General features: G+C 44.7%; 1 protein-coding gene across 2 annotated transcripts; it reads left to right on the top strand.

The window, feature by feature from the left end:
• The first annotated feature begins 72 nt into the window (after positions 1–72).
• On the top strand, positions 73–27,807 carry KLF9 (KLF transcription factor 9). Of its 2 annotated transcripts, none has more exons than XM_004004321.6 (2): positions 73–1,147; positions 24,401–27,807. In XM_004004321.6, exons 1-2 carry the CDS (start codon positions 652–654, stop codon positions 24,628–24,630), a joined length of 726 nt encoding a protein of 241 aa, XP_004004370.1. In that variant the 5' UTR covers positions 73–651; the 3' UTR covers positions 24,631–27,807. The 2 variants fall into 2 exon arrangements, with proteins under 2 accessions (XP_004004370.1, XP_042099292.1); XM_042243358.2 differs by lacking the exon at positions 24,401–27,807 and adding an exon at positions 15,231–24,400.

Below are 27,807 nucleotides of genomic sequence, written 5' to 3' on the forward strand. Positions count from 1 at the left end.
AATCACCCTCCCCACTGGCCAATTGGAGGGGGTTCGGATTGTGACGTGATGGGATTCTGCGAAATTGTTACTGTGCGAGAGAATGCCGGCACGGTGCGGACCGGCAAGAGCAGGGGCTCAGAAGCTGTCAGTGGACTGGGGGAAAAGTGTCTCTTAGACCTGGCGCTTCGTCCGGCGCTTGCCACCCGCGTCCAGGTGGTTGGGTGAAAGTCCTGGGGCTTTGGCTCGACGGAGAGGCAGCCGAGGGCGTGTACCTCTCAGGCAGTTTCCTCTCCCAGCGCCTCGGGGGCGTTTTCGGTCGAATAAACTTGCGACCGCCACGTGTGGCATCTTTCCAAGGGAGCGAGCTCGGAGTGGCGGGCGCGCCCGTCGGTGGGGATCGCGCCCGGCTCTGGGCATCGGCGGCGGCGAGAGGCGGCAGCGCGGCGGAGCCCGGGGCCGTGGATGCTGCGTGCGGAGGCGCTGCCGGTTACGTAAAGATGAGGGGCTGAGGTCGCCTCGCGCTCTGCGAGTCGGAAGCGCCCCGCGCCCCCGCCCCCTTGGCCACCGCGCGGCGCAGCGCTCGTAGTCCGAGGCCAGGGCACGGCGAGCCGAACCTCCGCAGCCACCGCCAAGTTTGGCCGCGCCGCCGGGGCTGCTGTCGCCCGCACCATGTCCGCAGCCGCCTACATGGACTTCGTGGCTGCCCAGTGTCTGGTTTCCATTTCGAACCGCGCTGCGGTGCCGGAGCATGGGGGCGCTCCGGACGCCGAGCGGCTGCGACTACCTGAGCGCGAGGTGACCAAGGAACACGGTGACCCGGGGGATACCTGGAAGGATTACTGCACGCTGGTCACCATCGCCAAGAGCTTGCTGGACCTGAACAAGTACCGACCCATCCAGACCCCCTCGGTGTGCAGCGAGAGCCCGGATGAGGATATGGGGTCCGACAGCGACGTGACCACCGAATCTGGGTCGAGTCCTTCCCACAGCCCGGAGGAGAGACAGGATCCTGGCGGCGCGCCCAGCCCGCTCTCCCTCCTCCACCCTGGAGTGGCTGCGAAGGGGAAACACGCCTCCGAAAAGAGGCACAAGTGCCCCTACAGTGGCTGTGGGAAAGTCTATGGAAAATCCTCCCATCTCAAAGCCCATTACAGAGTGCATACAGGTTAGCGGCGTCTCCCTCTCCAGCCCAACTCTGGGGTTAACCTTTGGCCAGGCAGTCTTCCTGGGTGTGGAGTATTCCATGTGTGGCCGAAAGGGTGCAAAATTTTGGATGAGTTGCTGTTTAATTCTTTAAAATGATTGAACCTGGTAGAAACGGAGAGCTCACTCTCTTTAATCGTCCCCAGCCTCTAGAAGCCATGGAGAGCCTTAACTTGGGGGACAGAAAGAGTGCTGAGGGCCAGCCCCTGTGCGTGGCTTCGTGGGGAGTGGTGCGGCCCCTCCCCTGTCCCGCCCCGCCCCCCTCCCCAGGACTCCCGCACCGGGCGACTATGGGGCCACCCAACCTTGGCAGACGCTAACGGGGGCTTGGGGGGACAGAGTCAAATGGTGTATGTTTTATTTTATTCTCTTGTGGGATTGCAGCGAAGTGGCCGAAAGCTGGGGAGAAGCGGCGCACTTTACATGGAACCTTTTAGGGATGACTAAGGGCTCGGTTAGCTGTATGCTTGCTACTTTTCAGGGCTTGCCAAGGTGGTTTTAAATATGGCCAAGAGTCCTCAGAGAGGTTTAAAATAACACTGCTTCAGGCAGCAGTGGAGTTTGATCAAGTGATGGTTAACTTTACAACTAGTTAGCCTTTTTAAGGAGATTTCAGAGCGGATTTTTCCCCACGTAATTTAGATCGCACCCTCCACCTTGAATAGAGCACTTAGCAAGGAGGTGTGGTCCTTGCCGGAGGTCAAGGCTGATAATGAAGGTTGGGGTGTTTTGGAGGCCCCGTGGAAGGGGGTCTCCCAGGGAGAGCAAAAGGCAGGTCTGATCGTCGATGCCTGTGGCTGGTAAGACATCTGCAGTATAAAATAGGCTTTGGAGACTTAAAGGAACGTTGGTCAGTCAATTCTGTTGGTTCTGTTTAACATATTCAGAAAAAGCTGGGAAGCTTTCATGGTTGACCATGCGCTCTCACCATGTTTAGTGTCAGGGTCCTTTATCACTGCTGTTCTGATAAGGAAGCACTGTGCCTAGTCCTCCTGAAACTCCTTTTCCATCTGTCCTATGACACCACGTTTAAGAGGAGGTTGTTGGAGTTCCTTGGAAAGTATTGCCGGTTTTTGGTGTAATTGTTAGTGCTTTTAAGATGAGGCCCTGGGCCTGTGGTTTCAAAATGATCATTGGTTGGTTTGATTTGGTTTTGCTTTTTTAAAAACGCTACGTAATTGCATCTCATATTTTATTTCCTTTGGAAAGTGCTTCTTGTGGAGGTGGCTGCTGGCACAGGAGTAAAGCTGAATTTCCTCCACCGTTAATGTAAAATCAGGTTCTGTTTGGGGTTGCCATCTAGGTTGCCAAAAAATAGCACATTTTACAGTTTGTATCTTGTGCTTGACTTGGGGGATGTGACCTTTAGCATGGCTCCCAGGGTGAAGTAGGGGTATACTAACCAGAGGGTGTTACTCACCAACAGCTGTTGGGCGGGCCTGGCTGTGTCAGCCATGTTCCCGGAGTTCAGCTCCCAGGGACACCCACTGCCACCTTGAGCAAAGGCACTTTCTCCTTCAGGGAGCTGCCCAGTGGTGCAGTTGAAGAGGCCTGCAAAGCTTCTTTGTGAGCTTCCTGAGTCTGCCCAACTCAGAAAGGCCTTCTGGACCATTCAGTTGAGTGATTTTTCTCAGGCATTTACAGAAATGGCTGCTTATGCGTGCGTGCATGCGTGCTGCTCTTTAATACTCCATAAGGCAGGTCAGCTCAGAAGAACCTTTTACACAGCCCAGAGTGGAAAACGAAGTGAAATATTAATGCCGTTTTAAATGCTACAGTAAGTCTTTTGAAACTAGTGATATGGTGGTTGCAGTTGTCTTATTTAAGTTTGGAGGCTCTGTGATAATACTAGGACATGGTCAGACAAAAACCACTGCCTCTGTAAAGACTGTCAGAAGTGTATTCCTGCTGGAGAAGATACTCTTTCTCCTGTGCAAAGGCTACTCTAAATGAAAGACTTGTAAAAGGTCTCATGCATTTGGAAGTTTCTGATTCAGCTTCCAGTGAGATTATTTTTGGTGTGGGGTAGCAGCTTCTTGATTTTTTAAACTACTGGCTGGTATTAAACCCAGAAGATGGCTAAGAAATAGCAATTGGAGTGTCTGTATTTTGTGGAGACTTTAAAAACTAAAATTCCAGCCACACCCCCCTGCTCTGTGTGGCCCAACCAGAATCCCTCTTGCTGCTGGCTCTCCTCCCCCTGAGCCCCATACAACTGCCACTTGTACAGAACCAGTGGCTTTAAAAGCTGAGCCACTTAAGCAAAATTGTGGTTTAGTTCAGTGCAGTTCCTTCTAGAGTAGCCTAAGAGAGAAGATCCTTTTGAGGTGGACTGAGCTGCATTCTGATTTGTCTTACTGTTTCCGAGTTGTGAGACCTTAACCTAGTTCCTTAAATTCAGAGTTTGTAAACTAGAGGTCTGCTGCTTAATTTGCTTTGCAAATTTTTTGGTTTGGTCAGCGCAGGGTTTATAAACATTTCGTTACTAACTTGGAAAAATAAGGATTTCCACACAAATCCAGATTTCTGGCTTCTCTGAAAAAATCGAACAATCTGGCAATTTGGGGCCTGAATTCCTGCCCAGCAGCAATTGGCTTGAACTGACCATTCTTTGTAAGGGGCATGTCCTTTATTTTAATCATTTACATGGTCTCTGTTGGCATTTAAGTTTGCAATCTCTTTTTCTGTTTGAGCCTCAGTTTCTTAATCCACAAGATAGGGAACTTCGGTTTTTGTGTAAAGATAATAGTTTGTGTGTGATAGGCAGAGCTTAAAATCAGCAAACATAGGAGAAACTTACTTTTAAGTAGTACTGTACTTTGTTTTCTGATACTATGTTCAGTTTGTTTTTCTTTACCCTCTAGATCAGATATCTTCTCATCTGATATACTTCTAAAGTTTAAGCAGTGAATCCATGTTAATCTGAAAAAAAGTAAAACAAATATGAGCTTTTCTATCTCCAGGCTCTTTGGAGAGTATTATTGTTTTGAATAAGTATTAGGCCCACTGGAGTACGTACTTTGCCTGAAAACATACTGAGCTTATTGAAAATGCAACCAGCTTTTATCTTGGCACATCCCACATCCACACCAACATGCTCCCCGCACCTCGGAGCATACACCCCAAATTGGGCCTCCACAAGCCCCCACCCAAACCCACTGATTCCCCAAGACTCTCCCACGTGCCCTCAATCTCTCTACAAGCACACATGAAAAAAGATTATCCCGAGTTCCCTGACTTTGTGGTCACCCAGCACACACGCACACCCATACACATGGGAGTAGCTTTTGGAGAAGTAAACAACTACATCCAAATTCCAGCTCAGAAGTCATCAGAACCAGCTGATGCAGAGTTATCCTAGGGTTGACATCCCAAGGATAGACACTCTAAGTCTATTTCCATGCCAGTTGCAATTTCACTATCTTCTTGGAGGGACTTAAATCAACTGTCCCTAAGTGGTGGCAATGGGTTGAGCCTAAGGGCACTGGTTACTGGATTCTGAAAACCAGAAAGCCCTAAATCCCAATTATCACACCCCACTTCTGCAGAAAAATAATTTTAGTAATTTTTTCAATAGGGTAGAAGGGACGTTCATGAAAAACAAAGAGAGATAAGAGATGCAAAGGGCTCAACAGTGGCTGCTTCTGTTTCTCTTTATCCTGTTTGAACGTTTCCCTGGGCTACTTAGAATATGTGGTGGAGGGGACGTGGGGAGTTCCCATCATGGAAGTTATCATCCAAACAGGAAATAATAGCTAAGACTTCTTTTACATTTTAAATCCAATTTTTGCCCTATGGGGGCAATTTTTTGGCCTCCCTAGGAATGTCCATCACTGGCTAGCTTTCACTCAGGTCTATTTCCTTCCCTAAGACCAAAGTTTTAAAATTTTGGTCATATAAAATGAGCCAGGCCTGCTCTGTGCCTCATGAACTCTTCTTCCTTAATTGCTCCAAAAAGCTTTGGAGTCAACTTTTTGGTTCAGGAGACTCTAGTACCATCAGAGGTATGAGATTGACCCACTTCTGTCACCCAGACGGCAGGGGTTCTGGGACAGGGCAGGGCCTTGAAGTGGCCTCTAGGCAGCCCATAAAATAACCCCTGCTCAGTCTTTCCCACTTACTCTTCTCTAGTAGAAGGGAGGCCTTGTTCCTTGATCCTTAAGGAAACATTCTCTCTCCCCTGTTCTTCTGTTCATAAGGCTCCCCAAAGTGATGTAGAATAGTATTTCATAGCCTGACATGCTTCATTAAGTGTAAATATACTTAATATCGTGGTGGTTTAGTTGCTTAGTCGTGTCTGACTCTTGTGACCCCCATGGACTATATCCTGCCAGGCTCCTCTGTCTGTGGGATTCTCCAAGCAAGAATACTGGAGTTGGCTGCCATTTCGTTCTCCAGGGGATCTTCCTGACCCAGGAATCAAACCTAGGTCTCCTGCATTGCAGGCAGATTCGTACTTAATATATGTCAGTGTAAATATACACTTAAGTCTGAGTGGGATCTGCACAGATAAATGTTTCCCTACCCTTTATTCCCACTTTTTCTCCCCTAAGGAGATTAGCCCTTTTTTCCCCCATAACTGCTCTCCCCCATGACGTTTTGATACCACAGATATACTGTAGAGCTGTTTATGTACTGTGCCCCTTTTGAAGGCCACAAACATTGAAAGAGCTAAGACTTTTTCCACCTGCCTAAGATCCAATTTTTGCCCGATGGGGGCAGTTTTAGCCCCATCTCCACCCCCAGTGAGACTGTCTAGGCACAAGCTTATGTATCCTGTCAGGAGAAAATAAGAGCAAAGGACTGCAGATGGGCTGTAGCTGTGGAGGATGATAGGATTTTAACGACTGCAAGGATGTCCTGTTGGGTTTGCTGAGTTTCAGGCAAACTAGAAACTCCCCTGATTCCAAGGGAAGATGGCCCATAGCTGCTTGAGTCCCAGCTCACTGCTGGACTCTCACCCTGGGGGCTGAAACCTGTGAGGGGACCTGAGAGCTCTTTATTCCTGGTCTCCGAGAGAGGAAGGACCAGTTGCTTCTTCCTCACTGCCCTCCACCCCGTGCCCATCCTTCATCACCCTCCATATAGCTGACCTAGCAAGACAGAGTGGAGTTGCCTTAGAAGAGCTGCTGTTACTGGCAGGATTACTGTATTACAACAGAAAATACAAGAGGAGTAGCATTACAGAGTAAAACCATTGTCTCCTGTGATTGTCCTCTCAAATCTTCTGTGAGTCGTGAGGAGAGGGGACGCACGTGGGGCCTCGGTCAGCGAGGGAGGTACCAGGGTACATTTCGCTCTGTTTTGATGGTAACACCTCATTACCTTCAGCAAAGATGTAACCTGAGGAAAATGAGTTCTTGGGACTCTGAATGTAAGGGTCAGATTTACATTCCTGGCCCAATTGTTGATGTTTATCCCAAGAACTAGTCATTCTGCAACGTCTGTGGGAAATTCCCAGATTGAACTTCCCAGGGAGAAACATCATATGACATATTGGGAAAGTGGCTGACAATGGTCTTCCTTAATAAGCTCATTGAGAAAAAAAGTGGGCGGGTGATTTCCCAGTATTCAATCATTCAGGAGCCCCTAAAACAACCTGATGTACCCTGGTTAAAGTCGGGTTTCTTGACCATCATTTTGATTTCTGCATGCCTTATGATCATGGGCATTCTTGATTCGTTTTTTTTTTTTTAAAGCTAGCTTTGTCATTTTTGTTAGTCTCGACTACCAAAAATTTTTTCCTTTTTTTTTTTCCTTTCCTCCCCTTGGCTGCTCTCAGGCTTGAAGAAAAAGCTTGCAGCATTCCAGGCCTCTGCTGCTCGAATCCTCCCCCACATCCGACCCTCCCACCTTTTCCTAATGTTTCTCCAGCAAGCCCAGCGCCCACTGAAGAACGTAAATTAGTGCCTAGTAATTGGTACAAAGGCACTTTCTGTTTCCATGCAACAGATGCAAAAAGGAGGGGCAAAGGGAAGGAAAAAACCTCACAGATGGTTAAAAAGGGAAAGAAATGGGATCCTCTGCAGTGGTCTTTGAGCAAACCTGTCTCTCGCTCCGCCCTGCTTTTTGTTGGGAAGTTAGTAACAGGCCTAAGCCCAACTCAGAGCCCTTGGTGGCAGTTGTTAGTGTCAAAAGAATAGAATTTGGAGGTTGGAAGTGACCTTGAGAGGTCATCGCATCCATCATTTTGTCTGTAAAATGTGAACACTTTTTACCCTTTCAGATAGACGGGGATCATTCCGTAGAAGCACTGGGGGCTGTGGAGGGTTTGGGAAAATAGCACCAAGGATCAAAGGCTGGCTGTCTGCCTTAGCAGGCTTCTGGAGTCTCAGCTTGCTCAGCAACACAGTGAGGGCACCAGACCCTCTGAAGGTGAAGTTGTCCAAAGCAGAGCTTAGCCAAAAGGAGATCTTCCTTCACTGAATTCTTGGCAGTTCTTAGACTTGAATTCCTTTCCCCCAAGGTCTCCTGAAGATTTCAATCTGTTTGGAGAAGGCAATGGCACCCCACTCCAGTACTCTTGCCTGAAAAATCCCATGGACAAAGGAGCCTGGTAGGCTGCAGTCCTTGGGATCGTGAAGAGTTGGACACACTGAGTGACTTCACTTTCACTTTTCACTTTCATGCATTGGAGAAGGAAATGGCAACCCACTCCAGTGTTCTTGCCTGGAGAATCCCAGGGACAGGGGAGCCTCATGGGAGGCCGGCTATGAGGTCCGCACAGAATCGGACACGACTGAAGCGACTTAGCAGCAGCAGCAGCAGCAGCAAATCTGGTAAACTTAAAAAAAAAAAAAAGCACACGAAACACAAAAAAAAACCCTGGATTTAAAGAGCTGCTTTGCATTAACCAGATTAACAATGGAGTGAAAGGGCAGAGGTGGAGTCAGCCCTTGGGACCTCTCCCCTTTTATTATGGGAGCAGCACTCTGAAACAGCCCAAGGCCAGTGCCTGTGAGATTTCCTACTCCTCCCTTCCTGGAGTCCTTCTGAAACGTTAATACCTTTTTGGTGCATTAAGGCCAAGAGTAAACATTTGTCTTATCCCAGCCTATAGCAGTACCCCCAGCAAATAACAGAACTAACATTATCATTCCTTGAGAATGCCTTGCCCACTAAGGGAGTGAGATGCATCCATTTTTTATGCGTGGAATCTTCCGTGGCATCTTTTCCATTTGTGCTTAAAACCCATGTTTATGATGGTGCACCTTCAGGCTTCCCTCGTAATATCAGCCTTTGGAGTTCGGAGGTGAGAACTGAACATCTGTATCTGAAATCTAGAGGTTCTGGAGCTGCAGAAACTAGTAAGTTCACCATCCTAAATCCAGGACCACTGGGCATTTGAATTTTTTTTTTTTTTAAACTGAAATTGATCAAAAATTCAAACAGCAGAATGGAATTCATCCCTGATTGAGTCCCCCTCTTGTTTTTTTTAAATTGAGGACTATATTTTAATAGATTAAAGAGATGGACGCTTAAGCCATACAAAATTACTGACAAGGATTTGAAAAGCAGGCAGCGGTATTTTGTATTAAACGAAGTATGAACATTTTTCCAAGGCGAGTCTCCGTTGTTTTAGAAGTGAGTCCCTCCCAGAGGACCTGACTTGAACCAAAGTGGGGACCAGTGAGGTAGGCAATAGACAGAAGCCCAGAAATTCTGCTTGAGAATTACAGATATTTCAGAACTGGAAGGAATCCTTTAGATCCTCTCTTTTCAAAGAGACGGAGATGGGGTGAGGTTTCACCCTCTCTCCCTTCCACGGAGCCAGCTTTGATGGGACGGTGGCAGTCAGAAACGCAGAGTAAGGCCTGTGAAGAGGAAACCAGCCCACCCTTAGGAGCTTGAACATGAGGGGTCTCCAAAGAGGTCTTTACCTTCAGCAAAAAGGCAGTAGGCAGAGCCAGTAGAACATGGGCTTTGGGGGTCCCTCACACACTTGTGTTTGAATCGTGCCTCTGCCACTTTCTAATTGTGAGAACTCTCTGAGCCTCAGTTTTCCCATCTGTAAAATGGAGTTCAGTAATTACATACTGAAGGAGTTTTTATAAGACTTAATTCAGTTGAGGTATTTAAAGCACTTAGGACAGTGTCTCCATATAGGAAGTATTACACTTAAAAATAACTTACCTGTGTTGCCCAGAAGTCTTTACAGTTCCCAGAATTTTTGTTTACAGTTCCACATTAATCCAGCAGCTTATTCATTTAAATAACACTTACTATTGAGTACGCTTACGTGGAAAGAACTGTGCTAGATGTCAATAGCAGGCACTGTGAATGTTGTGAATAATAATAATGATAGTAATAATTGTAAATTATTAATATTATAGTAATGCTATTAATAGTAATAATGATAACATCCAGCATATATTACATGCCAAGTTCCAAGCCAAATGGTTTACACACACTGTCACATTTCTACTCCCAGAAGTCCTGTGAGATAGGGTGGTACCCACTCCAGTATTCTTGCCTGGAGAATTCCATGGACGGAGGAGCCTGGTAGGCTACAGTCCATGGGGTCACAAAGAGTTGGACACAACTGAACGACTAACACATTTGTCATCTTATAGGAGGACACTGTAGTTAGTAAACTTGGCCCAAGGTTACTTTTAAGTTTTCCTTGGCTGTTTCTAGGTGTTTGGAATTGTGCCATGGTGGTTGTTGGCGAGGACCCCTTGGGATTTTGCCAGTGGGAAGAGACCCCGTGTTTTGCTCTCTTGGATTTGGCTGCAAAGCACCATTGTCTCTACTCTTGGGTTCTAGCTCTGACTTGTGGTTGGTTTTTATGAAGCTTGGTGAGGGATACCTGCAGAAATCATGGAGCTGGCCAAACCTATCCTATATTTTCCAATAGTATCCAGAACCTGCCTCCTTTCAATTGAAGAAGACCCCAGTTCTGGGCCCACAGCTGATTTAATCAAGCCTCTTGGTTGGAAGGGAAAGAACCCAAACGTGGACTGGCTTAGTAAAAGTGAGGACTTTGTTGGCTGCCGTTACCGACTCCTTTAGGGGTAGCCCTAGTGTCAGCGTCCCTGGATACAGAGTCAGCGACTGCCTCTCTCCCTGGCCCAGCCTTGCTCTCCTCTGCTTTGGGTTGCTTACATGTAGGCGGTCTCTGAATGGTGGTAAGATGGCTGCCAGCAGTTCAGTCTCCCTTCCTGCCGATTCAGCAAGCCCAGTGGCAAGACAGTTCCCCTTTGCTAATGATTCCAGCAAAAGTCCCCGGCTTCAAGCTGCATAACCGAGTTAGAACTTTGTGTCTGTCCCTGAACTTAGTCACTGTGGCACAGCTGGGTCACATCCAGCCTCTGGGCTGGGGCGTGGGGTTGCCTACCTGGAATTATGTAAACTCAGAGTGAGGAAGGGGTGGTTTCCAAAAGGAAATGCTAGGTGTGCTGTTCATTACCCCAAAGAGGCAATAGGTGCCAGACAGGCAGCACCAACAACTCTCCACTCTGTCCACCCGTTTATAACTACAGACAGGTATCCAAAAAGCAGAGTCTCACAAAACGGGAAACTGAGTCATGTGACAACGTTTTTCTCCCATATTTTTCTCCGCTTTGAAGAGGAAGAGCTCTGAACTCTTTCTGGAGTTCAACCTGTATAATATCTACCAGAGCATATACTAAGTGGTCTTTGTAGAAGACAGATTATCTCAACATGCGTTTCTTGTGGTCAGGCTCAGCCCCATAGGCCCTCCTCAGTGGATGTTCTAGAAGCCAGAACCCGAAGGCTCACGTGGAATACGGGTAGCCGCAGCAATGTGATCAGCAGCACCGTTCACTTGGTCTCAATTCCAGTCGTCTATTTCAGTGCCCAGAGGAATGAATTATGTTTGCCTGAATGTTTGTCACCTTGTGTGCTATTAGGTAGAGACCTTGTCTATACAAAGATGAGCTATTTATATGGTGGTTCCCACTGGGATTCAGAAGTCTATTCAGTGTATGTAATGCCCAATAAGAACACCATAATAAATCATAAGAGGCAAAAATTAGACCTTAAAAATAACTTACAAAAACACATAAAAATGACTTAAACCCCTACGCTGCCATAATTCTACAGTGCTTTTGTACCATTGCTGTTTTAATGAAAATAGGCAGAATGACAAACAGCTGTTTTCTCTCTTTGGTGTTGCAAATCACCCATGGCCAGCCACAAGATGCTTGTCTGCTGAGCATCACCCACTGAAGCAGGGGTTCCCAGTGTGAAAGAAACCACCAGCTGCTCCTCTGACCTGAGTCATTTCTTTCTCAACGCCCTGCTTGCTCTCAAACTTCAAAGCCCTGTCCAGGAATGCCTGCCCCAGGAGGGCTGGGGGAGTCAGGAGGGAGCTATTTGGTAAGAGCTGGACAGCTCAACCCTGTCGTTCTTCGTGGTCTCTGGTGACAAACACCAGACTGTATGAATTAGTGGCTCACTCTGTTAAAGCTGGAAAAGCTGTTTGATGGTGGCACACGTGGCATGCATGAGTAGGATCCGTGGTCATTACAGCCTTACTCTCTTGCCAGCAGGATACAGAGGTTGAACCCAGAGAGAAACAGCTGGAAATCTGGTGCTGTAGCAGCATCACCGATAGTCACTCTGCGTCACTACGAGTGCCGTGACCTGGGAGGCCGGAGGAGGAAGCATTCGCTTAACCAGACAGCAGTCTCCTATGTTTCCTGGTGTTACCCATTGTCTTTTGAGCCAACGGCTCCAGCTCTTTGGGTAGCACTTGCCCCCAGACTGGAAGCTGTAGGCGCTACATAAAATGTTACCTAAAGGCACACATGGAGACGTTTTCCTTGCGTTTCCACCAAGATTTCTGGCTCTCAAAAAGCAGCTATGTCCTTGGGTAAGAATTTCCCAGTCACGAGCCTGGGAAGCACCGAAAAGGGAACTATTCATAACCAGAACTGAGTTCTCTTGCGCCCCCCTCCCTTCACCACTGTTTCTGCTGTTGGGTGGGCAAACTGTATTTTGGCAATTTGGAGTCTCTCACTCTCCTCTTAAATTTTATTCTCTTTTGGGTACGTGCTCACAAAATCAGAGTTCTCTCTCCGTTTCCTTCTGCCTTTCTTTCTCTTGGGAGTGATTTCTTTGCTAGGCAAGAGCCTGGTCTCTTCTGTCGTCGCAGGAGGGCTGTCCACATTGCGTGGCCTCCTCTGGCCTTGCTGGCCTCCCCCAGGGTGCCATGCCCCGGCGTGGGTCCCGTTCCTTACATGTGGGTGTCCTCTGCTGAGGTGGGCCTCTACGCAGTGTCTCCCTGCTCTCCGTGCCACGTCCTCCCCTAGCGTCCTCCCCAGTGCTTGGACTTAGACTTGGGAACAGTCTCTTCCCCCACCCGACATTTGAAGGGGTGGAAACTCAGGCAGGCCCTTGAGACCCTTTTCTCAGCGTGGCTGCCCAAGTCGTTAGGTGCCCCGATGTGTGTAGGGGGCTTTCCTTGAGGGGCTCAGACAGGCTCCGGGCATGCAGTGGGCCAGGCTGCACGGGCCACTACCCTCAGACCACCGCAGCCTGTTTCTAATAGGAGAGTCTAGAATGCCTGCCCTCCTCAGAGACCTCTGCATCTGTTCCTTAAACACAGCCCCTCTGATTTCCCTCTCTCTCTGCAGCTCAGGTCTTGCTAGGAAGCTTTGGAAAATTAAGAGAATTTAAGGGTTTCGGCGTCTGCTTTACATTTTTAAAACTCTATTTTGAAACCTCAAGCTCAGCAGCAGCTTACTTGTTTTAACTGTCTCTCCCTCCCTGAGGCAGTGCGTCTTGAAAGGAGGGCCTGGGAGTAAGGGAATTAGACAAACACGGAAGAGGAGCGCTCTACATTTCGTTAAGGCCTGTGTTCTTTCACCTCTAATCTTATTCTGTGCTCAGAACAGAAAAAGGGATTTGGGTGTCCTTGGTCGAGTCACTGGCCCTCTGAGTTGGCTTCACCTGAAACAGGTTCGAATTACATGGTCATAAAAATGAATCAAAATGCAAAGATACAAAGAATCTCCGTTCTCAGCATAGTTTTGCCATCAAGCTTACATATCCTTTTAAGTGTTTAGTTCCTGACGGGTAATTTTTATTTATTTATTTATTTTTCCCCCACAAAAACTGCACAAAGGCAGCACACCACAGTCTGGGATGTGAGGAAGGATGCACTCATGGGAACTGACGAATCTGGGCCTAGACCTAGCTGTGTGAACGAGGGACAATCACCGCACCTCTCTGCCATTTCAGAGTTGCTGAACCAGGACCAGGTAGTGGAGACATGAAGACGTAATGACATGTCTCTTGCTCGGTTGAGCACCTAAAGAGTCAAGACCCTAGTCTATCATCTTCATTTCTTAGGTCCTGGCACACACGCCCTCTCATGAGTCAGCTGAGGTTAGGGATATGCAAGCAGTGTTCAGACAGGCTGACTTGCTTCCGTACACCTAGACACCAGCTTCCAGTGAGGAAGCATGTGTGACGGATAGATGCCACAGACACCCACTTCCCAGTTCAGAACCCCAGATCTGGGGACAGGCTGCTTTCCACGGATAAACACGGGGACCAGGAAGTGAGAGCTCACATCCAGACTCTATCATGACTCTTTTGTATCAACAAATGAAATGTAAAAGGAAACCAAATCACAAAAAGGATTCAGACAGAGAGAGGCCAGGAGCCAACCTTAATGTGATGGGATGGCATTCAGGCAGGATTATCCTACTAGCGCTATGAAGAATTTTTATTTTTCAGGACATCTACCTGTGTAGATAGTAGCAATATTTTTGGCAAACACGAGTTTCTTAATTTCTTGATTTTTGACTTTGGTACTAATTGGAATGATTTATGCAGGACACTGTAGAATTGGCTATATCCAGACCATGTACACCTCTTCTTAAGTGTATGGGTGCGTCTGCACTTGGGTAATAGAAATGAAAAGCAGTAGAGCATCGCTCACATTGTGTACCTGCAAGTTAGCATGACTTTCCTGTGGGGAATGAGGGTTGATGATAGTGGACAGTGAGGTGTCAATGGCCTGCGGTCAGTGCAGGAACCCAGCCTGGGCTCTGGGCTTCGGGCTGCCTATCTTTGCCCTTCTCTCTCCCCCTGCTTCCTAAGGAGCCTGTTCCTCGGTGGGGCAGTCCTACCATCACTGCCTGTGTCACTCAGGGTCTGAAGGGAGAGTCCTGTCTCTTCTTGCAGGGACCATCTTCCTTTCACATATGGGAAAAGTAGGCGAGGAGGAGGTGGGGGAGGGGTGAGAAAACAGAATACAACAGTTTTTTCTGAAAGTTCCTCACTTTCTAACAATTGGAGAAGGAAGCAGAGCAATTCTTCACCTTTCTTCAGTTTTGGACACTTGAGTCTGTTTCTCAATAGAGTGTAAATTCTCCCCTGCCCCTGGAATCTTGATCAACCCGTTGGTGGAAAAATTTGAACTCATCATCATTATGTAAGACTCTTCTGACTTCTCAAATAGTACTTACTCTTAAGAAAATCAGAAAACGTAGGGGGAAATTACCCCCCAAAAAGTAGAGGTTATCCCCTCACCTCTAGATGACTGTTTTTCATATTTTGTGTTTATTCTTCCAAGATGTTTCCTCTCCGTAAATGTTTACACACGCACACAGCAGATCATGCACTGCTCTCTGTTTAGCTATGAATTGCTAACACCTTCTGTACAGAACCATCAAGGACCTTTGTAACAGGCACATATTATTCCTTTGTGTGGAACACTGAAGTGTTCGACCAGGTCTTCTTTGGTTGACATTTAGGTTGTTACCAAGTGTTATCTTTTATGAACAATGCTGGTATCCCTGTATGTTTTCATATTCCTCTCTTATTGTTACCACAAATAATTCCTGGACAAATGTATTACCAGAAGGTCCTGGAACAATTATAAGTTTCTCCTATGCCTATTTTCTCATGCCACCGTCAATGATTGGTATATGAATGTACTTTGTAACATTTTTACCATCCTGATGTATATTTCACTGGTGTTCTTGATTGGCATGTTTTGATTGCTTATGAGATTGAATATATTTTCATGTATTTATTAATTGGTTGTTAGTATTTCTTTTTTTCCTTAGATTATTTTGTTTGCATCCTTGCCCAGTTCCCTGGTGGCTCAGACGTTAAAGAATCTGCCTGCAATGCAGGAGACCTGGATTTAATCCCTTGGTCAGAAAGATCCCCTGGAGAAAGGGAATGGCTACCCACTCCAGTATTGTTGCCTGGGAAATCCTGTGGACAGAGGAGCCTGCCAGGCTACAAATCCATGGGGTTGCGAAGAGTCAGACACAACTGAGCGACTAACAAGAAGTTTTATTAAGTTGGGCTATGTCAATTTGCTAGTGCCCTTTTTGTACCATAGATTTTAACCTTTTGACTTAAGCTGCATTTTCCTTTAATTCACTGTTCACTGTTTTGGTTCTTTTATATATATATATATATATATATATAAAATTCTTAAATTCTCTTTCCTCTATATGTATGATTTCCTCATTCCATCCTTTCTTAGGTTCAAAGCATGTGTCTTTTTTCAGATACTTTAATATGTGTCTATCATTAACTAACATGCAGAAGTGCATCCCATAGTAGGTTGTATGCAAACTCTCCACCAGGTTCAAGAGGTAGATGATTTCAAAGAGCTGCAAATTGCAAACATTTTAACATTTTTACATATTTCAGAACTGTCTTTCAAATAGGATACTGCCTTTGGTTTCATGTTTAGAAAGTCTCCCCCTACTCCAGGATTCTAACAATATTCACCTGTATTTTCCTTTACCTTTGTGGTTTATGTTTTACATTTATGGGTATAGTCCATTTGGAACTTGAATGAAATGTGTAAGGGTAGGGATTCAGGTTTAATTTTTTTTTAACCAAATATCTATGCCATTTATTGAATTAAGTATTCTTTTCTTCAGTGATTTGAAATGACCCATCCCTATAGTCTTGGGTTTATTTTCAGACTTGACTCTGCTCCACTGACTTGTCTTTTCCTGTGCTGGTATTACAGTATCTTAATTATTACAGCTTTAATCATCCATTTTAACAACTGGTATTGCAAGTGCTCATTTGTTACTGTTCTATTAAAAAATTTTCTTGGCAAGTTGAGTGTATTTATTCTTCCCAGTGAACTTTAAAATAATTTTGTCAAGTTCAAGAAGAATTTCTTTAGTGTGTGTTAGTTTTATAGATTAATTTGTACAGAATAGCCATACTCACACCATCGGGTCTTACCATCCAAGATCATGGGAAATGTCCCATTTATTCATTCCTGCCATGTCATAGTTTTATGATTTTCTTTGTGCAGGGCCTGAAATTTATTTTAGGCTTATTCTGACTGACTATGGTTAGCATATAAGAAAACCATTGCTCTTTGGTATATTTATACCTATGAATGCATTTTTTTCTTCAAATTTTTTTATTGAACTATAGTTGATTTCGGGCTTTCTTGGTGGCTCAGTGGTAAAAAATCCACCTGCCAATGCAGGAGATGTGGGCTGGATCCCTGGGTTGGGAAGATCCCCTGGATAAGGAAACAGTAACCCACTTCAGTATTCTTGCCTGGGAAATCCCATGGACAGAGGAGCCTTTTAATTTGTTCAAAAAGGAAGTTATATCAGTTGCAAGTAATTCTTATTTCGCCGCCTCCTTCCCACAATTTACTTCTCAATTTGTTATCTAATTGCATTCAGTAGCATTTCCTGAATAATATTTGAATAACTGTTATTCAGTGTTTGGGGCAGGAATCTATTCCTGCCTTGAGCTTGACTTTAGTGGGAATGGTACCTTCTTTTACTATTGACCTTGCTGGGGAAAGGTTTGTATCTATATTTTTTATTCTTTAAGGAGCGATTTTGTTTTCCAAAAAAAAAAAAGGATAGATGTTGAATTTTATCAAATACCGCTCTACATTTTTGAAGGCAAGGCAAGATGTGTGTGTGTGGGTAAGGGTAAGTGGGGGTGAATTTAGCCTGTTAAAATGAGGAATAATATCATTATGATTTTCCAATATCAAATTATCTTTTTATCTCTGGAATCCTAGTTGCTTTTTTGTAATTATGAAAAACACTATTTTTCCTCAAGAAACAGCCTTGAGTTTGTACATCTGTATGATACTGTGATTATTAATTGGCAGTTTTAGAATTCTGTTTCGAAAAAGAGGCGTGATTCCATTAGATTTGTTTTACTAGACTGAGTTACTTTTGCTCAAAGCAGTGCAGGTATCAGGGTGTTTTTAACCCTCTTGTGTCAATTAAGTTTAGCCCTTTTTTGGCTCTTCCATGGAACTGTGGAAGGAAAGCCAGAGAGGGGAGGGTTGAGAATCCAGGCTGGGACCTCAATGGCTGCCCATCTGAGCTCAGGGGAGCCTGAACAGGGTTAGATGTATCCAGTTAGCAATCTCCAAGCTTGTCCTCTTTCACCTTCTATGCAGAACACTCAGCACTGTTCATTTCACAACTTTACACAGAAGAATAGCCTCACTTGGCATTGTCAGCCAGTCACCAGGTAGGGTAGAGGTTCTTTCCTAAAAGCAGTGAGCCATCAAGTTGGCAAGTGCATAGCCAGCAGGCCCTACTCCGCTTCTCTTGAACCTGCTGGAGGCCCAGAAGACTTCTAGAGGCCTGACCTGACTCTAAAGAAAATCTTCTACTCGTTTGGTGCAGTGTTCAGTAGCCACTTCGATCCAGTTTATTTTATACTCAGAGCTGAGTCTGTCAGTGGTAAGCACTTAGCTTGTTGCTGAAAGGGGAGGGGAGTGGTGTATAAATAATGAGAACACACAGAAACTTGTGCTGTTAACAGCTCTGCTTCAGTAAAGCAGACTTTATTGTGTCGCTGCCTCTGGGTGTGTTTTCCTGTGAAGGCCAGAAATAAAGCACTAGTCTTGTACATGTCTTTTTTTTATTTCCTGCCCCTCAGGAGGATGGTGATTCTCTCATTAATATGAAAGATAAGTTTAAATATTGTTTAATTAATTGTTGCTTTACCATATGATTTTTTTCTATATAAAGAAGGCTACCCTTTCTTCTGGCATCTTAGGCTTAAGCTGAAAGGAAGGGCCTGACTTGATTTACCCCCAGCTGCAGGATGCAGGCAAATCACAGCCCCTCTGAGGCCCATCCTTCCCTCTCTGCACATCATCTCCGGTCTCATTCAGCCTTAAATTCTCTTTCCTCTTATGTTTGATTTCCTCATTCCATACTTTCCTCGGTTCAAAACGTGTATTTTTCCAGATACCTTAACGTGTATCTATCATTAACTAACATGCGGAAATGCATCCCATAGTAGGTTGTATGCAGACTCTCCACCAGGTTGAAGAGGTGGATGATTTCCAAGGGCTGCAAATTGCAAATCATCGAGAAGAATTCAAGTCCCCTGCCTGCTTACTGCTTGGCTGGCACAGTGTTTTATCAGATGTGGAGTTTGAATGCCTTTCTGTGTGGAAAGCATTCCCCAGTTGGCTCCAGGTTCCTCTACAGTCTATGATACAGTCTAATATACTGGGCATTTCACCCACTTTTATTTTGTGTTTGATTCCTGAAGACATTTACATTTACAAATTCTGGTGTGTACCAGATAGAGAATCAGGCCTGCAGGTTGAAATCAGGGGTCAGCCAACTTTTTATAAAGGACCAGATAGTAAATATCTTAGGTTTTGTGGGCCATACAGTCTCTGTCACAACCACTCAGCACTGCGTAGTCAGCCTTCTCTGTCCATGGGGTTTCTCCAGGCAAGGATACCGGAGTGAGTTGCCATACCCTCATCCAGAGGATCTTTGCAACCCAGGAATCAAACCCAGGTCTCCTGCATTGCAGGTGGATTCTTCACCAGCTGAGCCACCAGGGAAGCCCAAGTAAACAGGCAGCCATAGATAATACATAAACAATAAGCATAATTGTGTTCCAATGAAACTTTGTATGGGGACATGAAAACTTGAATTTCATATGACTTTTTCCTGTCACAAAATATTTGTTTGATTTTTTTTTTCAACCATTGGTAAAAGCTAAGTATAAGGATGATGTTTATTCCAGCAGGTCAAACTTGACCTAAGGGTTGAAGTTTGCTAACTCCTGATTTAGATCATCGACCAAAAGCCCCTAATGCTTTTCCAAAGGATCCAAGAAAAATCAAAACAATCCTAGAGCTTTTAGACTAGCAACTCACTTCCAAGTAGATCTATTTTTAAATGCTTGGAAACTGTAAGCTTGAATTATACACATTACATGAATCTAACAAAGGCTACTATTGGCTCTGATTTGCTCTGGGCCCTGTGGGTGGCTTGTCTTCTCTCCTAAGCGCTCAGGGAAAAGGAGGTTAGGGCAAGGACAGTACCTGGGTTAGAAGCAACGAGAACAATCACTTGACTACTGTGAGGGGCAGTAAAGAGAGGTCAGCCAGAAGTCAGAACGAAAGTGAAGGCAGTGGAAGCAGACCCTGATTACACTCAGAATGTTTGTGAAGCAATAAACATATATACTTAGTAGTTCTCCAGTACACATAGCCGATTCAGGCTTCATGACAATTTTCCACTGACTGTCACTTCCATCTTGCTGAAACAGGGAATGCCTTATTTCTTTTCCAGTCTTAGCACATGCTGGAGTGGTCTTCTGACCCATTTTTCCCACAATGGACACAGATTCATTCAAATAAATTAATCCCTCCTCATGATGCACTTGAAAGAAACACGTGCCAGTGAATAACTAAACCACATTACCACACCCTCAAGGAAACTGCCTGTGAGGCGCATTTGTCCTGACAAGCATAGAGAAAACACGGAGCTTTTCCTTGTCATCACTTCCCTCCCACCAGATCATCAAGCAGTGAGAGAGGGCTCCAGTGTAGGGAGAACAGAGAGAGGGGTTTCTGTTCTGTTCTGTTGTTCTTTTTTTTTTTTTTTTTTTTTACAGCTTTTCATGCTGTAAATTCTAACTATTCATTATATTTTTTAATGTAACATGTTTAAAAGAACACTTCTCCATAGAGTCTTCATTGAGGTTAGAGAGGACTTTGCTGCTGTCTGATTCTGAAAAAGCCCAGAAATCTTTCCGTGCTCTGGGAAATTCTGAGCAGGATTTGGTCTTATGAGAGACCTGGAGGATGAGAAGACTCAGTGCACAGTTGAGGCGTTTACTAAAAGCTTGGCAGCACAGGTAGCACGAAAGTCAGACATGACATTGTCCTTGCCCCAGGAGGCTCAGACTTTTTGGGTTTTGATAAAACCTGCATTTTGCCTTTTGCTCAAAAGTTCTGGGTACAAATTCTTTTTAATCAAACAGAAGTTACAAAACTGTCCTTTTCAACTCCATGTCTTTGGTGTTTCAGAGGATTCGGCTTGAAGCCCCTTCCTTGCACATCATCCGCCTTGGGTAGAGCTGGGAATGCACAGGCTTGCTATATGGCCTTCGGCTGCTGTGGCTTTCAGCTTAGAGCTCAGGGGGGACATATTTATACTTCGACCTTTGTATAGTGAATCTGTGTATAAAAATTCATTTTGCCCACATCGAGTTTCCCATAAGAGCGGTAGGTTGTACATGGCACGGTCACTGTTGCTCTGCTTAGAGAGCAGCAAATAAAATCTTAGTCATGTATAGATTGTCACAGAGGTGATAGCGGTATTTTGTTGTTATTCTCATTATTTTCTCATCTCTGGCACAGGTTAGGAGAAGCTGGGGGAAGGAATCATTTTTGGATGACTCAGCTGCGCCACACTGGGCAGCTCCCAGCCCTTTGAGCCTCTCTCTGGGTTCCAAGAAGGTGGGGACAGGAGTGAGACAATATTCACTCCTCACACCTACCTAAGGAGTGTCTGGAGACTTTTGTGGAAACCAGAGTTTGTGCCCTGAGTCTGTGAAGTAGCTGCTTTGGGCTGTGCTTGGAAAGGCATGAGGAGCAGGGATGCAGGTACCCAGAGCTGGTGGGGGTAACAGTCACAAGAAGAGCAAGTGATTCTCATCCGAAGCAGCTCCTTCTGCCTTTCTGCTTGTGTGTGTCCCTCACAAACGTGGACACAGACTCTCCCCTGCCAGTCTAGGGGGCAGGAGGCCCCCAGTGCTGGCCTGATCATGTCTGGAGGGCGAGGCTTCGCTGCATTTTAAGTGGGACAAGGAAACAGGAGCATGAATCTGAGGAGAGCAACCATAATGGGAGGGATGTGGAAACACTGACGAGTGTCAAGCCTGTTTCCTCATTTGTAAAATGGGCCACCTTCATGGGGTGGCACGTAAGAATTCAGTGAGAGAATTCACGGGAAGCCGTTAGTCTGTACATGCACTTTTGTCATTCAGTTCAGTTCAGTCGCTCAGTCGCTCGACTCTTTGTGACCCTGTGAACCGCAACACACCAGGCCTCCCTGTCCATCACCAACTCCCAGAGTCCACCCAAACCCATATCCATTGAGTCAGTGACATCATCCAACCATCTCATCTGCATCATCCCCTTCTCCTCCTGCCCTCAGTCTTTCCCAGCATCAGGGTCTTTTCAAATGAGTCAGCTTTTTGCATCAGGTGGCCAAAGTATTGGAGTTTCAGCTTCAACATGAGCCCTTCCAATGAACACCCAGGACTGATCTCCTTTAGGATAGACTGGTTGGATCTCCTTGCAGTCCAAGGGACTCTCAAGAGTCTTCTCCAGCACCACAGTTCAAAAGCATCAACTCTTCGGTGCTCAGCTTTCTTTATAGTCCAACTCTCACATCCATACATGACCACTGGAAAAACCATAGCCTTGACTAGATGGACCTTTGTTGACATAGTAATGTCTCTGCTTTTTAATATGCTGTCTAGGTTGGTCATAACTTTCCTTCCAAGGAGTAAGCGTCTATTAAGTTCATGGCTGCAGTCACCATCTGCAGTGATTTTGGAGCCCAGAAAAATAAAGTCTGCCACTGTTTCCACTGTTTCCCCATCTATTTGCCATGAAGTGATGGGACCAGATGCCATGATCTTTGTTTTCTGAATGTTGAGCTTTCAGCCAACTTTTTCACTCTCCTCTTTTACTTTCATCAAGAGGCTTTTAGCTCTTCTTCACTTTCTGCCATAGGGTGGTGTCATCTGCATATCTGAGATTATTGATATTTCTCCCGGCAATCTTGATTCCAGTTTGTGTTTCTTCCAGTCCAGCGTTTCTCATGATGTACTCTGCATAGAAGTTAAATAAGCAGGGTGACAATATACAGCCTTGACATACTCCTTTTCCTATTTGGAACCAGTCTGTTGTTCCATGTCCAGTTCTAACTGTTGCTTCCTGACCTGCATACAGGTTTCTCAAGAGGAAGGTCAGGTGGTCTGGTATTCCCATCTCTTTCAGAATTTTCCACAGTTTATTGTGATCCACACAGTCAAAGGCTTTGGCAAAGTCAATGAAGCAGAAATAGATGTTTCTCTGGAACTCTCTTGCTTTTTTGATGACCCAGCAGATGTTGGCCATTTGATCTCTGGTCTAAAACCAGCTTGAACATCTGGAAGTTCATGGTTCACATGTTGCTTGAAGCCTGGCTTGGAGAATTTTGAGCATTACTTTACTAGCATGTGAGATGAGTGCAATTGTGCGGTAGTTTGAGCATTCTTTGGCATTGCCTTTCTTTCGAATTGAAATGAAAATGGACCGTTTCCAGTCTTGTGGCCACTGCTGAGTTTTCCAAATTTGCTGCCATATTGAGTGCAGCACTTTCACAGGATCATCTTTTAGAATTTGAAATAGCTCAACTGGAATTTCATCACCTCCACTAGCTTTGTTCGTAATAATACTTTGTCATTATTTTAGTTTATCTTAAAATTTTGATTTATTTATTTTTGACTGGGCATTTCCTCAATTCTAGGGGCTGTTAATGAACTGGATCTTCATTGCGGTGCATGGGCTTCTTGTTGTAATGGCTTGTGGAGCACAAGCTCTTAGGCATGTCGGCTTCATTACTTGTGGGCTTATTAACCTCATGGCATGTGGGATCTTCCCAGACCAGGGATTGAACCTGTGTCTTCTGCATTGGCAGGTGGATTCTCAACCATGGCACCACCAAGCAATCCCTGCCATTATTTTAGAATAATGTGAGTTCTTCTTTTATGAGAAATATAGAAGAACCTGGGATTATTTCATCCAGATAAGAAAAGAGAAAGGCATGATGGCAGTCTTCAGATAGTTAAGGGACTATTATGTGGCAGAGGGAACAAACTAATTCTTAGGGTTGAAATATGGCCTTCACAGGGAGGCAGGTTCACATCAGTAAGCGGTTTATTACAGGGATGCTCAGAAACAAGCAGGCTTCCTTGGCATATATGGGGCTCTGCCAACAGACTTGTTCAGGCAGAAGCTGAATGGCCAGGCCCTCAGGAACTTGAGGGGAGATGCCAGCCCCTGGCAGGAGGTTGGTTGGATTAGAGATGCTCTGTTCTCTTCCATCTCTACAATGCTAGGAAACTTAGCAAGGGCTAAGGTTTGACTCCTCAGAGAGAACTCATGAAACCAGCAACAGCACAGAAAAAAACTGGAAAATGTAGTCTCCAAGGCTCTTTGGGGATCCACTGGGTATAAGCTCATACCTAACAGAGATGAGTCTCAGCAGTTTCTTCATGGTATTACTTTGTTAGGGCTGCAATGGCAAAGTTCCACAGACTGAGCGCCCTACTAGCGGTCCCCAACCTTTCTGGCACCAGGGACTGGTTTCATGAAGGATGAGATGGTTCCCGTGGATGAGATGGTGGGGATGGTTTCAGGATGATTCAAGTGCATTACATTTATTGCACCTTTTAATGCCACCACTGATCTGACAGGAGGTGTTGGTCCATGGCCCAGAAGTTGGGGGCCCCTGGCTTTTAACAACAGAAATTTATTTCTCACAGTTTTGGAAGCCAGGAGTCCAAGATGAAGATGTTGGCAGAGCCAGTTTCTTCTGAGGTCCATCTCCTTGGCTGGTAGATGGCCACCTTCTCCCAGCATCTTCACATAGCCTTTCCTGTGTGAAGCGGTGACCTAATCTCCACTTCTCATAAGGACACCAGTCATTGGATTTGGGCCCAACCTGATGACCTCATGTAACCTCAGTTAACTCTTTAAAGACCCTGTCTCCAAATACAGCTACATTCTGACTGAGGTACTGGGTGTTAGGACTTTGATCTCTGAATAGGGGAGACAGTTCAGCCCAGAACATAGAGGCGTTATCCCTTGAGTCATGGTGATAAGGTAGTCCACCAGGACCAGCCTGGAGCGTTTTGGTGACAGATCCTTTAACCTCTGTCCCTGATTCCCTCCTCTTAGGTGAACGGCCCTTTCCCTGCACATGGCCAGACTGCCTTAAAAAGTTCTCCCGCTCCGATGAGCTGACTCGCCACTACCGAACCCACACAGGGGAGAAGCAGTTCCGCTGTCCGCTGTGCGAGAAGCGCTTCATGAGGAGCGACCACCTGACCAAGCACGCCCGGCGGCACACAGAGTTCCACCCCAGCATGATCAAGCGATCCAAAAAGGCGCTGGCCAGCCCTTTGTGAGGTGCTGCCCACCTCAGCCAGGGAGGGACAGACCTGGAAGGACAGACTACTCCCAGCGGACAGACAGACACGTGGGAACCACGGCCCCCAGGAGGTGTGCCGCCAGCATAGGAAGCTGCTGTTCTCTGGTCTCCAGTCTAATTTCCCTCTCTCTGTGTTGTTTGTAAAAGCACACTGTAGCCTGAGATCAAAGTCGACACTTGGTCCCCTTGCAGAGGCAGCTCTGAACTGTCTCTGACTGTGGGAGGGAAGGCAAATGCTTTTTTTTTTTTTTTTTCCCCTCTCCTTAATTTTTTTGGGGGGTGGTGGTGGGTGGGGGAAGGGAGTAAGGCCAAGACTGGGGTAGAATTTTAAAGATACAACACTGGTGTACATATGTCTGACTGGGTGAGTTGACCTGTGACATCACACAGTGATTCTGGGCCCTTTCTGCTTGCTGTCTTTCAGAATTGTTTTCTTACCTTTTAATGTAATGACGAGTGTGCTTCGGTTTCTTTAGCAAAACCACTCTCTTGAATCACGTTACCTTTTGAGATACAAAACGCCATAGCACAGCTGTCTTTATGCAAGCAAGAGCACATCTACTCCAGCATGATCTGTCATCTAAAGACTTGAAAACAAAAAAAGTTACTTATAGTCAATGGGTAAGCAGTCTGAATTTATACTAATCAAGACAAACCTTTGAAAGGTTACACTAAGTTCAGAACTTTCAAACCTTGCTTTGTATGAATTGTACTTTTTGAACATAAGCTGCACTTTTATTTTCTAATGCAGAGGATGAATAAGTTAAGTACATGCTTTAAGGATAGAAGCAGACATTCTGTTTGGAAACGCATTATAATCTGCTTATTTTACAGTACATGTTTCCCTGTGAAATGGCAAAGATGTGAGGGCAGAATATATACAACAGATGCTGAAGGAGAAGGAGGGTAGTAGTTTTTTTTTAATTAAAAAAAAAAAACCAGAAGTTTAGCTCTATTAACTTTTCCAAAATTTCCAATCCTTTTAATTAACCTCATCTTATTGTACCATAATGCCATGAACAGGAGGGCTTTGACTCTGTTGGGTTTTATTTGAATGAGTGCATGACGGTAACTAGCTCTGGGAACGTCTGCTTTCTGGGGAAAAGCCTTGTTGGTTACCATCTCATATTCCTACAAAACTCCCACTAACAGGTGCAAGAGTTATGTAAAAAGAAAAGGGGAGGTGAAATGTGAAAAGAAAAATAATACATCCCTGTAAGTAGTGAGTGCTAAGGGAAAATACCACAATGATTTCAGAGGAGACTGCAGAGTCGTCTCTCTTAGAAAAGGAAGGCACATGGAACATGCAGGGATGAAAACACATCACTGTATCTTTTACATTCTGCATCAGTAGCCTCACCACTATAGATCTTGTATCCAGGTGTCTAAAATGGCCTCAACCACTACATCCATAATATGCCATTTATCTGATAACATAATTTTGGCCTTTATGTGGTCAGAAAAACGAACTGAGTTTTCATCATTAAGAAGAAACCTCAAATAGGGGAGTCAGCAGTGATGGTGGGGGAAATGTTTACATTTCTTTTTTTCATCAGAAACATTTTCTGACACTTTTATCTGATATTTAAAACAGGGAGCTATGGTGCACTCTAGTTTATACGTGTGCTATGAGACGTGTTGTGTAAACCTGGGGTGCCCACCTATTGGTGAACTCAGCATTTCACCTGATACATGCTTGTTTCCAGTTCAGAACCAGTGTGGGCTCCTGCAGCAAGCATGGGTCACAGCTGATTCCAACTTCCAGTACAGTAGCCATCACCTGCACGGCGTTTTTCCTTGATTTGTTTAACCAATGTAGTTGCATTAGTAGTTCTATAAAAAGAACTGCTTTTAACATTAGGGACTGGGATCAGTCCATGGGATAAAAAGGAAAGTGTTTTCTCACGGGAAAACATGTCAGGAAAAATAAAGAATACTTTCTACCTCTGTTTCAGATTTTTGAAACGCTTATTTTAAACCAAATTTTAATTTCTGTGTCCAAAATAAGTTTTAAGGACATCTGTTCTTCCATACGAAATAGGTTAGGCTGCCTGTTTCTTACTGAACTCATGGAATGGTTCTGCTTGTGATCCTCTGCACGCTGCCTTTTAATGAGTGAGGAGTTTGGGGTTGCCTAGCAACCCACTAACTTGTACAAACTCATCTTTCCCTCACAGAACGAAATGAAGGAAAACCAAGCAAAGTCAGTGAAAGACAATCTTTATAGTTTCAGGAGTAAATCTATATATGGCTTTTGTCCAGCACTTAGATGGATGTAAATGCAGCAACTTGTAAAACAAAAATGCACAATTTACTTCCCAAAAAAAAGTTGTACTTGCCTTTTCAAGTCGTTGAAGAACTCACATTTGATATTCTCTTATATGTTATAATAATATAACGTATAAACTCAAGGCTTTTTATTCTTTGTGATAACTCCTGTTTTAACACGTCACAAAACAGGAACCAGCATTCTAATTAGATTTACTCTATCAAGATATGGTTCAAATAGGACTACTAGAGTTCATTGAACACTAAAACTATGAAACAGTTACTTTTTATATTAAAAAGACCATGGATTTAACTTTAAAAAATCCAAATGCAGGATAGTAATTTTTGTTTACTTTTTTAACCAAACTGAATTTTTTGAAAGACTATTGCAGGTGTTTAAAAAGAAAGAGAAATTGTTTTATCTAATACTGTAAGTAGTTGTCATATTCTGGAAAATTTACTAGTTTTAGAGTTAAGAGAACTCCTCTCCTTGGTTAGGGAAGAAGAAAGCCCTTCACCACTGTGGAACGATGCCCTGGCTTTAAGGTGTAGCCCTACATCATGCTTCTTTTGAGAATTATATTTGGTAGTTATAATTACAGAAACTGATTAGTTGTCAGTTTGCAGGTAGATTTAGCACAGTACTCATCACTCTGGATAGATTGAGATGTTCTTTCACAACAGATAAATGATCTGTAACACTGTAAGATACTGATCTTTACAACTGTTTAATCAGTTTTATTTTTGTACAGTATTAGTGACCTAAGTTATTTTGCTGTCCCATTTTTGTAAATCAAATGAAATTATAAGAGGATTCTGACAGTAGGTATTTTGTACATATGTATATAAGTTGTCCAAATAAAAATAATAAATGATAAAGATCAAA

The sequence above is a fragment of the Ovis aries genome, chromosome 2, assembly GCF_016772045.2.
Source record: "Ovis aries strain OAR_USU_Benz2616 breed Rambouillet chromosome 2, ARS-UI_Ramb_v3.0, whole genome shotgun sequence".
In the NCBI taxonomy this organism is placed as follows: domain Eukaryota; kingdom Metazoa; phylum Chordata; class Mammalia; order Artiodactyla; family Bovidae; genus Ovis; species Ovis aries.